Below are 14005 nucleotides of genomic sequence, written 5' to 3'. Positions count from 1 at the left end.
GATTTTACGGCCTAAGAACCTCCTTAGGCCGTAAAGACCTAAAAGGTGCCAAAAGCCCCGATTTTCCTTCTATTAAGCTTAGATACTAGTTAACGAATTTACCTAGGAGTGTTTAATCATCAAAACACAACTTTTTAGGGCATAAAAGAGGGTTTACGGCCCAAGCACATGCTTAGGCCGCAAACACCCCTTATCCATGCAAAAATGCCCCAAAAACCCTTCCAAAGCATGTTTAGGCTTGAGATATGATTTAAGGAAATTCCATTTCGAGTTTAGGACCATTAAACATTATATTTTGAGGGGTAATTTAGAGTTTACGACCCAAGCATAAGCTTAGACTGTAAAATCCCCAAAACCTTGCCAAAATGAGGGTTTAAGCCCCTAAATGCCCCTATACCTTCACTAGAAATTACTGGGAATGGAATAAGGACCTTAACATCAAAGTTTGGGGAGTGAACAAGGGTTCACGGCCAAGCCATGAGGCTTACGGCCTTAAAATCCCAAGGAGTGGCCTTTGGGCCGTAAACTCCAAGGGAGTAAGCTCTTAGACCCCCTTAGTACCCCTTTTGGTCTTGTACAATCCCTGAGAACCACTTTTAACCGATAAGACCTCGAATTAATTTTAGGATATGTAAATGTTTTAATAAAAAGTATAAGTGACTAATTACTTGTAAAACATATATCTCATATTATAATAGGGTCTTAAAAGGTGTACAAGTCCTTAATTGACACCAAACGCTCAACCGACACTTCCACCCGATTTACCTGATTTACTCGATTTCAGGTGAGTTCATACCCCTTAATGAACCTTTCTAATGTTTTCATATGTTTTAAGGGGGGGATACAAGTCAAATATACATTTTTATGGAAGTGAATCACATGTGATTTACTACCCGTAGTTCAAATCACATGTGATTTATCACTATGCTTTATATAAGAATTTTACGTTTTCAAAATTACTTTGGATAAATAAACTATTTTCTAAATGCTTTCTTTGGTCAAGATTTTTATTAAATTACTTTTCTTATAAAATGTATCTACACTAATATGTTTATATAAGTAAGACTTGAAGGACTTAGGACCGATAGCTCTCCTTATTTCCCGTTCTTGTTTGATTGTGGGTTTAGGGTATTTGTTATCTGTCCGACTGTTGTTGATTTCTTAGTTATATATCATGTATATTGGTGTTAGGTACGAGCATTTTCATCTCATTCGATGCCTATATTACTTAATTTCCAAGAACTATACACACTAAGTTAACTATAATAGGTATAGTTAAGGCCACTACTACTCGTTACCGCTACTACTATATATACTATAATTCATACTATTACAAAAGGATACACGAATAAGAGAACACACTATGAACTACATAAAAGACTACTACACTATATTACAAGAGAAAACACTAATCCGGAAGATAACACACTAACTCTCTACAAGATACTCTACGCGCTACATATTGTGACCACAACTTTCCGGAAGGAAGGCGACGCTACATGTATAGATCTATACAGGGCAGACACTATTATATCCCGACTGTTAACCTCAGTCCGAGCCGAACAGGCTCAGGGATAGCACTACATCACTACACTATGTATGACCAGGAAGGTCATGTGATCCTCTATTGTTCACACTATTGGTCACATAAAAGAAATACACAGTATCCACACTAAAATATTAAGACTAAAGTCTAAGTTAATATCCCGAAGTAAATAAGTATCTAATACTAATGGGAGTTTGCACCATTAATACTGACAACATGCATAACTTTTCCTCTATCTACACTACATACTAGTGACTTTAGTACCACACTTTTACAACAAACGGTTTTCAATGATAAAACTTACATGCAACTTAGAGTTTTTCACTTGCGATGTATTTTCTGGAAAATATACGATTTTCTAGGGTTTTCTACTACTTATAAATGTAAATTCCAGTCTTTCACACTATAAGTTTTAACATATTTTATACAAAACTTACACTAAATTCTTATGAACTCACCAGCTTTATGCTAGTACTCGTTTTCAAAATAACTTGTATCCTCAGATCAAAGATAGACAGGTACAAGTGCAGCATTTTGGAGAAGATGGAGCATTACAAGATCCATCTTTTGTTTTTTGTATTACTTTTGGTGTCTATTGAAACTTTACAGAACACACTTGTAATTAAACTTACTATGTAATGAAATGGTTGTATGTTTCTTGTTTTTACTATTATGCAATTGTGATGATACTGTACATGACGTCCTCCACCCCGAAACGTATTCCGCCGTTATCGGTTTTGGGGTGTGACATTCTCCTTCTTCTATATTTTGATCTTGCATCATCCAATTGATTTGGATTCCGCACCATCAATTGGATCTGATTGATACGTCAAACAAATTTGAGACTTATAGTAAGTGTAGTTAAAAGCCATAAGTTAAGTGAAGGAATTTAAGTAGGAAGATCGAGCTTAGCTTAATTCAAGATCATAGCTGAAATTTAAAGAACACATCTTTTGCACCTCATTAGCATCTTGGGTTTGTAGATTATCTACTAACTCCAACAATTGAAACCGACCGATTTTATCCAAATTTGAGCCCTGAAGTCGAAAAAAATCACACAATTAATGAATAACCGACCATGTATCATTAAAATGGAAATCAAAAATTGATACCAGATTAAAAATCGAATTTCATCTAAGTAGTCGTCCACGTCTTCTATATTTTGTAGGTGAGGAAGAGTCGACGGCGTCGGGTATGTCAGATACGGAACCACCACCAGAACCCAAAAACGTTGTTGAAACAAAATAATTAGCTATTGAAACATTGTAGACACCAAATTTACAACCGGTTGGTATTTTTAAGAACAAAAATTAACGGTGACAATCATCTGTGAGCAGTGAGTAGATGAACTGTGAGCAAGACATCAAGCATAAAACCAAAATGAAAAAAACACTGCTACGATGATGAGACAACAAAATTAAGTATTTTTAAGTTTGAGTCGGTAACCAATTTTGTAAAAACGGATGACAAAGAAAACATAACAAAGCATCTTACATGTGAACCGTAATTGAGTAGGAGAATTCAACAATTCATGACAATGTGCATTTCAATTATTTTTCCTAGTTGATCGTCTTCATTTCCCACTTTTTCCAATTTCAAGAGGTTGGTACGTCTGGAAGGAGATGGAAAAAGCGTTGAGTATAGAAGCATAAAAAACACTCAAATTGGTTGAACCCTAGAACATGAAACTCCCAAAAAACAATTTCTACTTTTCCTATCTTTCTGATCAACTTCAACATCATCGGCTTACTCTTAAAAGAGTTGATTTTACTAGAAGATAAATTGAATAAAAGAGGATAAATAGAGATTCAAAACCTAATAAGTATATAAGCCGACATCTTCAAAACATGGAACAAAAAACCAAATCAAATTAGAAATTTATACATGATGGATTCAAATCAAACGAAACAAAATAGAATCGAGTGAAAGAGGGATTTCAAAGCAGAAGATCGAGGGCCTAACCAAATGTATGTGGGTTAGATCAAGTATATAAAGGGAGGGTGAGAGATGGCAATGGTTGCAGAACGTGGGAGTCAATTGATTGAATCGACCTATGCCTCTTCCAGATAAGACGCATAATCGACGTTGTCATCGAAAATCATAAGACAGGGAATACTCCGATGGTGGTGGAGTCGCAAGTCAACGTCAAAAAGCTGGTAGAAAGAGGGGGAGATGGAAAATCAAGGGTTTATGAACAAAACTAAATGAGGTAGATCGGTAGAGGTGATCAGATTTACCTCTTCTGTTGGCGGTAGGAAACAGATAGAATAGGGAGATAAAAACATGTGGAGGGATAAACACAGGAAAAAACACATGTCCAAACACATACACGTATCCAACCTTTGACCGGTAAAAAAGAACAACATGTGTACACAAAATATATAAGATGTCAAAATATGACCTTCTAATAAAAACGATATAGAATTGTAACCATATATACAAACGGAGGACCAATTTTGCCAAAAACCTAGGAAGTTTACTATTGTTAAGTTTGGACATTATATATATATATATATATATATATATATATATATATATATATATATATATATACATACATACATACAGAGAGAGAGAGAATTAGGTTCATATATAAATTATAAGTATTGTGTGAATGTATGACTAATTTTAGACTAATCATTTCAAAAGGGTAAATTAGTCAAATTGCATCTAATCAATTAAATAAACGTCTTAATTAAAATCCTATAATTATAGAAGTAATACTAATATGCCGTTCATTCACTTAGAAACCTACACACAACCTTCTTCACAAAATCTGTAATGTATAGTCCGATCAAGGGAAAAGTACACACACATACACTTGTGTGTGGTGTTCGATCGTGAATAGAAATCAGAAAAAAAGGAATGAGATATAAGGACGATGGTAGCAAGAAAAGAAGACATCATCGAAGATATGTTGCTTTCGGTGGTTCTGGTGCAACGAAACTTCCATTGACGGTGGTAGTGGTGGTCTGAAGTGAAGATGATGATATTCTTCTTAATTAGGTAGCCCTATACACATAATTTCTACGTATTGGAATAGGTAACTAATGGTTAATACGGGATTAGGGCTATACCATTCTCACTCATAAAACTCACCTTCATAAGGTATCTTATTCTTCATCTTTCTTTATTCTAAAATTAAGGCTTCTACTTAAATGGATGATTCACTTTCACACTTAATGAAATTTACTTAAGGAAGAATGCATATTACAATGTGATTTATAGTAATTTAATTTTTTTCTTATAGTTGCAGATTAAATGATCTAAATATCTTTTTATTTTTTATATCCATTAAGATTTGAGAGACCCATCTTGTAAAATTTGATATTCTTTTACTTTAACATGACTGATTGAGTATAAAACTATCAAAATATTGATATCTGGTAACCAGGTGTCGAAATCATTACTGAGAGAGAGATAATGGCCAAATGTCATAGGAAATCAACCCATATGTAGACATAAATATTTGACTTTGATCTTTTTATATCATGTTAACTTTTTTTTTTTTTTTTTTTACTTTAGATTGATTTTTTCTTGGGAAAATGCAAGTCTTTGTTGTCTATATTTGTCTAAAGCTTTATTTCAAAAAAAAAAAATTATAAAGAATGCATAAGATAAAGTAATTTTGATGGTCTTTTAAAGCTAAAGAGTGTAAATGCATAAATAATATGAAGTTTGAAAACAAATGTAACTATTTTCTTTGTATAACAAGATACCTTTCTTATTTTAAAGCACATATTTTTTTTTTTTTAAATCTATATTTAGTTTCAAATTAATCCAGATTGAGTGACGGGAATAAGCTAGCCGGTGGTAGTTTAATTGTGAATTGAGTACTCTTATTTTATTTATTAATATTATTATTTTGATGTTGAAAAGTTACATGATTATTATTTGTTAGATATTGCTCGTTTCATGTATTTCATGTGCCAGGAGTTAATATTAATGCAAATTAAAGAACAACACAAGATTTGGAAAAGTTGAGCGCGAAGTGAGGGCTAGTAACCGGAATGGTAAAGCTATTTGTTGATATCATATGGTGAATCTATGTGGTAGAAAGTGTCTCAATGTTAATTTATTTTTACCTTAAACAAGCTTTCCCGAACTATTTTCAACGACAAGGGCATTAATGTATTTTGCATAGTTAACCAAAATGCTTAATAATTGTATTGTCTTGCTGCAATATTTTAATAGTGCTTGAGCCTTGATGTTGTTTGTAGGTTCACATGGAGAATGAAGATGTAACAGGTCGGTGTGATGTGATGTTAAACGGATGTTATTGAGCTATTTTGCAGAATAACCAGCCATGTCTCTTTGTATGTTTTAATTGAATGATTTGTGTGCTTAGGCTCAAAACATGTAGATGTAAAGATAGAGATATGTGAAAACCATCAAAAAGCAAAGACATATTTTTCATGAATGATGATAACTTCTTCAAGAATGTATTATATACTATAAATTTTTTTGTATATTCTTCAAAAAGGATGAGATATTCTTAAAGAATGTAGTATAGAATGTTATGTATATTCTTTAAAATGTTGTATATACTATTTTTTTTATGTTTTAAGAATGATTCTTATTTGAAAAGTATATATTCTTAATTATATTGCGATATATTTTTATTAAAGAATGATATGTTATTCTAAAAAATATGATGTGTATTCTTTAAGAATATGATGTGTGTTTTTCAAGAATGACAAAATCAAAATAACTATTCATATTGTTGAATGGAGTCGTATTCTCAAAACTTTTGATTTAATTTAAATGTGTTGAACAAAATATTATATTTGATTTAATTTTCATTAATTAATTTTATTTAGCTTCCTAAAATATAAATAATTCTAATTTATCTCTCTTCATAAAATGTCATATATACACTTACAATTAATTAAATGTAATTATACAGTACATGTTAGTAACACGTACCTTCAAATCATAACAATTTATTCTTTTTATTTTAGTAGTTAGAATTTGATCATACATTCATATAATATTTATAATTCACATTTGATCCTAATCCTATATATATATATATATATATATATATATATATATATATATATATATATATATATATATATATATATATATATATATATATATATATATATATATATATATATATATATATATATATATATATATAGAGTCAAGATCAAATAAGAAGGAAATTTTTGGTAGGAAGGTAAGAAGTTTTTTTTCTACATATTTTTTTCACGAACAAACAAAATGAATCATTAGATGATTCATTTGTAAGATGATTCACAAGAAAAAATTCTCAAAAAAAACATCTCGATGATTCATTTATATAATGATTTTGTTGTTATTCATTAAAATTGTTATAAAAGTGATTTTTTCTTAATTTACTTAAAAATGAATCATAAAGATGTTTTTTTGAGAATTTTTTCTTGTGAATCATCTTACAAATGAATCATCTAGTGATTCATTTTTTTTGTTCGTCAAAAAAATATGTAGAAAAAAACTTCTTACCTTCCTACCAAAAAAAATTTATTACCGGATCTATATATATATATATATATATATATATATATATATATATATATATATATATATATGTATATTTTGTAGCTGCCTAAATGGATAAAATGTAAAACATATATTATTGCATAAAATTAAACAGAGTTACAATAATATTTAATTTAACCTCAATCTTCCAATCTTCATAGTTCATATTGCTAAAAGTTTAGAAAAACAATAAATTCAGTGGTCATTAAATTAGTAATTTGATTATTTCTTCCGAATGTAGTTCATGGAATAGCACTTCTTTTCTTGAAAAAAAGATGTGAAAGCCACTCATATCTATATTCACCAACTTCTATTTAATATAAATCTCCAATCGCTGCAACACCAACCTCCATTATAACCAAGCTCTCAATAATTCTGTCCCTCCTCCGTCATCATTTTTTCGTATTAATTGCTTCACCCATAAAGATGACCACCAAACGTCCACATAGCTTCACCTGCAAGAAACTCTTCACCAACCCATGCAAAAGTCTCACAAACGTGTTTAAATTCAAACTCAAGAAACCAATCTTTATAACTCGGTCTCGCAAGACAAAACCCATAAGCACATCCACCAACACACAGCGTTTCTGCTCTTTAACATCGTGTTTCAAGCCATTCAGAAAGACAGGAGACATGGATAGGCTAATGGAGCTCAAGAGCTTCTCAGACGCCGGGTATATGCAGAAAGCGCCATGCCCATCGCCTCTTACCCCAGCATATATCAAAATGAGTCGAGCTAACAGGGAAAGCGTGATTCAAGAAGAAAATGATGCTGGAGAGGCTTGCAGGAGCTTTGAGAATTATTTGGTGAAGATGATAGCAGAGGAAGGGAAAATGAGGGATTTGGTCGATGTGGAAGAGCTTCTTTACTGCTGGAAGAACCTCAAAAGTCCTGTGTTTATGAACCTGGTGTGTAGATTTTATGGGGAGCTTTGTAATGATCTGTTTTCTAGCAATGTAGATGTTGCTGATCATGATGATATTCGTAGCCTAATGAAATAACGTTTCACGTAAAGAGGTGGGTTTTGCTCGTTGATAATCCACGGCAGTTATCCTTTGTGTATTTTTTGGAATCTTGTGTAGTATATATGCATGTAGTATACTATCAATGTACAATCTTCAAATCATTTGATTTCTTTCCCATAACTGATCCCCTGTTCGTTAGAGAAGGAGGTTTTGGTCAAGCATGCCACCCTTTCTTAAAACAACAGTGAATGAACAAAAAATCGAAACAAAGTATTTAACACCCCTGCTACTTACCAATTACCATGTTCCACTTCAAATTAAACACACACGTGATACCTTCTTTTCTGACTTTGTCTGAGATTTTGCATTATTTCTGAACCCCCAAAGCAAAAAGCGTAGGATAAGTACCTCTTCAATACATTTCTACTGGTCCACCAGACCACCACATAATAACAACAGTGGTTCGGATACAAACCCACTTCCATATGACACCGAGCCAACACATAGCAGCCCAATTACGGAGGTTAGCAGGCCCAGACGGATCACAAGAAAGCCTGCAAAGGTTTTGGACTAAAGGGAAGTCAAGCATCCCAAGCAATGAAGAATTGGTCAGATGTGGAAGAAGTCTCCTCCATTTTAGTAGTAGTTGCATTAGTTTAGCATCAGGTTAGTTAGCACTCCTAAAGGTCTATGACCATCTACTAATTCCTAGAATATAGCATAGGTCTGCATATTTATTTGATGTTCACGTTCATTTGTAGTATGAAAAATTACAGAAAATTGCTCCATTCTCTTGTCTATCGTTCTCGGAGATTTGCCATCTCAAATACGTATCCATCAATTTCGTGCTTTCCACGTTCATCATGCCTCCAAAAGTTGAAAACAAGCCCGAAGAACCCCTCAATGCCAATGAACAACTTGCCGCCCTCATCCACCTTACCGTCGCTACCAATCACCACCTCGATACACTTACCACCTGTCACATCTCAAAAATATAGTTTAATATTTTGTTTTTTAATCATTAATAAAACCATAAAACATCATCCATCATATAAAAATCATAAGTCGTGTATCTCAAAAATATCATAAATATCTATCAATATATCAGAGTATAACCATCTCAAGCCAAAATAAATGGTATGTGCACTGTAGTCATCCCGAGCTCTTTCCCTTGTTAGTGGAAGTACCTGAAACCAAAACTGAAAACTGTAAGCACGAAGCATAGTGAGCCTCCCCACACAACTACATACCATACACATAATCACAGAAACACATAACACATAACTTGGGCCTAGCCCACTACATCGGGCCTCACCCGGCATTAGACCGAAGTCCGGCATCAGGCCCTGCCCGGCATCGAGCAGAGCTCAGTATACATAAGCATATCAACAAATACATATATACATAAACACATAAAATAAACATATAAACATTTCTCAGGCCCCGTCCGACATCGGACATAAATCCGAAAGCATATAAACATTCCTCGGGCTTGCCCCGGCATTAGACCGAAGTCCGGAAACATACAAACAAATACATGCAAGAATCACGAAGTCATCAACCATACAAACATTCTTCGGGCTTGCCCCGGCCGACCGAAGTCTGGAAAAATATAAACCTACATCGGGCATAAACCGACATTAGACATTAGTCCGACATCTGCTAACATACATAAATGGGCTGGCATTGGTGCCTTCGACCCGTTCCTACTGGAGGAAAACTCACCTCAAATTTCCGGTGAAATAGTTGAATGTCTCTTCTCTTGCAACTAGCTCTACTGACGCCCTATACAGAAACAACCCCTTAGATACCATACTATACACAAGACCCCTTCATGCGTCAACCGTGGTAAAAGTAAACGTCCAGTAAAAGTCAAAGTCAACATCCCGAGTTGACTCAACTCGTCGAGTCATCCCCCTGACCCGTCTAGTTTCCATGCTCAGCAGCATCATGATTAAACGAGTCAACTCGTCGAGTCCCTCCTAAACTCGTCGATTTCTACCCTATACAAAGTCAGGACAAATCGTTCTAACTCGTCGAATCCATTGTGAACTCATCGAGTTTTTCCTTCTATGGGGTTGGGTCATTTCAAACCAACTCGTCGAGTTCCTTTATGGACTCGACGAGTTCTTTAGTCTGTTAAGCCATCTTAATGGATTGAGAACCTATTCTTCATATATGAGCTTCATACTTCACATATACTCTGAGAATGTCCTTTTAAGTGTAAAGTTTCCAACCTTACCTGTTATTAGCCTTACAAAATATGTTTAGCTCAAAGACTAATTCTTTAAGACCTAGATCTTGATCCCAATACCATCAATACTCTAAACCAACGCGTATAAATTGAGATCTAGACCCTAAACAATACAAGAGCAGGTAAAGCTTGCATATTTTTCTCCATGCATGGCCTTTTGGAGCTTAAAAGGCCAAAATAACATCCTAAATCTTGCATGGGGCTTCAATGGCCATAAAGTTTGCACCTTTATGCCATGAGAGCCCTTCTAGGTTCTAGATCTAAAGGTATACTAACTTGTGACATCTATTTCCAAAAGATCAAGCTTTTTGGGCCAATAACCCAATAAAATGACAATAAGGAGATCTAAGAAGTTATTATGCAAGTTTGAGACTTGCATACCAGAAAATGATGAGAAAGAAATGGAGTCTGGATCTACTAGCTTCTTCTTGATTCCCCAAGCTTCTCCTTCCTTCATAAGCTTCAACACACACAAAACTTTACTCAAAAATTGGCTCACAAGCTCACAAATGAATTAGGGTTCTGGATTTAGGGTTTGGGACTTAGAGGCTGGGAATGAGGCTAGCATGAGGGGATTAAGATCCTTAAATTAGGTGTAAAACCCTTAAATTAGGGTTTCACCCCTGCCGGCCTACTCGTCGAGTTGGTTGCTTAAAAGCCATGTCCCTTCTAATCTCTACTTGATGAGTTTGGGGCTACCAACTCGTTGAGTTGCTTTATAAAAATGAATATGTTATTATTTTAATTACATACCAGGAACCATGTGTTACACCACCAATATGAACACCCTTCTGACCCTCTTCAAAATCCAAACACAAAACCCACCACCACAACCACCTCACCCAACCTACCACCAACCTCCCCCCACCCCACCCCAAATCTTTCTACCCAAATTTGAAGGCTACAACCTGTTAAATTGGATTTTCCAAGCTAACAATTATTTTGATTATTCTAATATGCATAATAATCAACGACTTCCCTTGAGTGTTTTCTACTTCACTACTGAAGCCATCAACTGGTATATGTATTCCGCTTACCTGTTTCCTGGGGCCCAGCTTGCCCTGCTTCCTGAACCGGATGACACATTTCCAAGGTGACACCTTCAGGAGGACCATGTCGCTCTCCTGAAACTCCAAGTTTGAACGATGTTTGTCGGTATAACTTTTCTGCTGACTCTAAGCAGTCTAGAGCATGCTCCGGACCTGCTGTATCCTCTCAGTGGTCTTGAGTACTACCTCAACACTCCCCATAACCCTCTGTCCTACCTCGCCCCAATAGATTGGGGTCTTACACTTCCTCCCCAATAGCATCTCGAAGGGAGGTCGGTTTATGCTAGGGTGGTAACTATTGTCATAGGAAAAATCCGCTAATGGAAGACACGTATCCCAACTGCCACCAAAATCCAATACACAGGAGCGTAGCATGTCCTCGAGAGTCTGAATCGTCCTCTCACTCTGCTCATCCGTCTAAGGGTGGAAAGCGGTGTTGGCACAACCGAAACAGGAACTCCATGTCATGCCACTACCTCACGTACATAGATCTCGGCCAACTTCTCAGCCAATATACTCTCCTAGATCAGGATAAAATTAACACTCTTGGTCAATCAATCCACGATGACCCATATCGAATCTACTCCACGTGCAGTACTAGGAAGCTTAATGATGAAATCCATAATGATGTCTTCCCATTTCCACACGGGAATATTCAATGGTTTCATCTTGTCGTGAGGTTACTGGTGCTCGGCGTTGACCTTCCTGCAGGTCAAGCATCGATCCACATACCATGCTACGTCCCGATTCATGCAGTGCTACCAATAATCAGGGCAAAGATCCCGATACATCTTTGTCGCCCCGGGATAGATGGAGAACCTCGACTTGTGGGCCTCATCCATCAGAACTTGTCGTACCCCTCCCCAGTACGGAACCTAAACCCTCCCATGCAGGGTCAACAACCCACGGTTGTCATAATAAAATGAGGCCACTTGGACTATGATCCACTCGCACTTCCAACTCTCCTCCTTCAGGCCCTCGACCTGTGCCTCCCATATCTGATCTAGCAACGAAGTAATCGTTGTCATCCTCAGACATATGTCTTGAATCGAGGCCGCCAACGCCTTGTGTCTCAGAGCATCGACCATCACATTGGCCTTGCCTGGGTGTTAAAGCATCTCACAGTCATAGTCCATCACCACATCTAAGCACCGATGCTACCTCGTGTTCAGATTCGGCTAATGTATGAGGTACCTCACGCTCTTTTGGGTCGTGTAAATGGTACAACGAACCCCATATAGATAATGCCACCAAACCTTTGAGGGCAAAAACCATAACCCCCAGTTCTAAATCACATGTTGGATCGTTCGCCTCGTGAGGCTTCAACTGCCTCGAAGCGTAAGCTATCACGTGACCTCACTGCATCAAGACCACACCCATGCCCGTGATCGAAGCGCGTCACAGTAAACCCTAAATTCATCGACGCCTTTTGGCAAAGTCAGAATCGGTGCCTCGTATAACCATTTTCTGTCTGCTACTAAGGCCACTAGCAAAATGTCACCTACTTCCTATTCAGTCGGATCAAAGGAATAGAAATCTTGGAGAAATCCTGTAGGAATCTCAGGTAATAACCCTCTAGACCAAGAAAACTCTTAATCTCAGTCGGAGACCTCGGAACCTCCCAATGCATCGCGGCTTCTACCTTGGCCGGATCGACCAAGATACCCTTCTAGTTGACAAGGTGCCCCAGAAACTGGACCTAGCGCAACCAGAACTCACACTTAGAGAACTTTGCGAAAAGTCTATCCCTCCTCAGTGTCTCCACAAAATCCCTCAGGTGGTCCTCGTGTTGCTCCTGAGTTTTAGAGTAAACCAAAATATCATCGATGAAGACTATGATAGATAGGTCCAACATCAGTCTGCACACGTGGTTCATGAGGTCCATGAACATGGTAAGAGTGTTAGTGAGCCCAAAAGGCATCACCACGAACTCATAGTGACCATAGCGAGTCCAAAAAGTTGTCTTCTACACTTCGTCGTCTCTGACTCGCATCAGGTGATATCCCGATAGCAGATCAATCTTGGAGAACCATGATGCACCATGTAGTAGGTCAAAAAAAAATTTCTATCCTAGGGACGGGGATAATGGTTCTTCACTTTTACCTTATTCAGCTCCGGGTAGTCTATGCCCATCCGATGTAACCCGTCCTTCTTTACAAACAAGATCGACGCACCCCATGGAGAACTGATCGGCCTGATAAATCCCTTGTCGAACAGCTCTTGTAGCTGAGTAGACAACTCCTGCATCATGGCAGGAGGTAACCAATATGGTGCCTTGGCTATCAGAGCTGAACCAAGGACTAGGTCAATCCTGAACTCAATCTGACTCTCCGAAGGTATCCCAGGAAAATCTTTTGGGAATACGTCCGAGTATTCTTATACGATTGATACATCATCCACTGTGGAACCCTGCTGAAGGTAACACCTAGCCCTCGCTGCTGAAGACAAAGTCGGTCCACACTGCAGCCTCTCACCCTAAATCACTAACCCTCCCCCACCATGAGTCTGAACCCTCACTAGCTCCTGCTCGAAGTTGATGAATTCCCCATTAGGGATCAACCAGTCCATACCAGCCATAACCTTATTCCCTCGTAAGGGAATATGGACTAGATCCATAGAAAACAGCTCATCAAACAACTGTAGTGTACATCCTCAGCGAACCCT

General features: G+C 36.8%; 1 protein-coding gene across 1 annotated transcript; it reads left to right on the top strand.

Moving 5' to 3' along the window:
* The first annotated feature begins 7432 nt into the window (after positions 1–7432).
* LOC145011688 (transcription repressor OFP17-like) lies at positions 7433–8199 on the top strand. Its single transcript, XM_078970420.1, has one exon. The coding sequence runs from the start codon at positions 7499–7501 to the stop codon at positions 8072–8074; it is 576 nt and encodes a 191-aa protein (XP_078826546.1). The 5' UTR covers positions 7433–7498; the 3' UTR covers positions 8075–8199.
* Positions 8200–14005: the final 5806 nt, after the last annotated feature.

The sequence above is a fragment of the Lactuca saligna genome, chromosome 8 (genome assembly GCF_052625555.1).
Source record: "Lactuca saligna cultivar CGN05327 chromosome 8, ASM5262555v1, whole genome shotgun sequence".
Lineage (NCBI taxonomy): Eukaryota > Viridiplantae > Streptophyta > Magnoliopsida > Asterales > Asteraceae > Lactuca > Lactuca saligna.
The sequence above is the reverse complement of the archived record's forward strand: the minus strand, read 5'-3'. Positions and strand labels throughout refer to the sequence as shown.

Bases quoted from the DNA above. Each gene is read 5' to 3' on its own strand.
- LOC145011688 (XM_078970420.1), top strand. From the start codon at position 7,499: ATGACCACCAAACGTCCACATAGCTTCACCTGCAAGAAACTCTTCACC.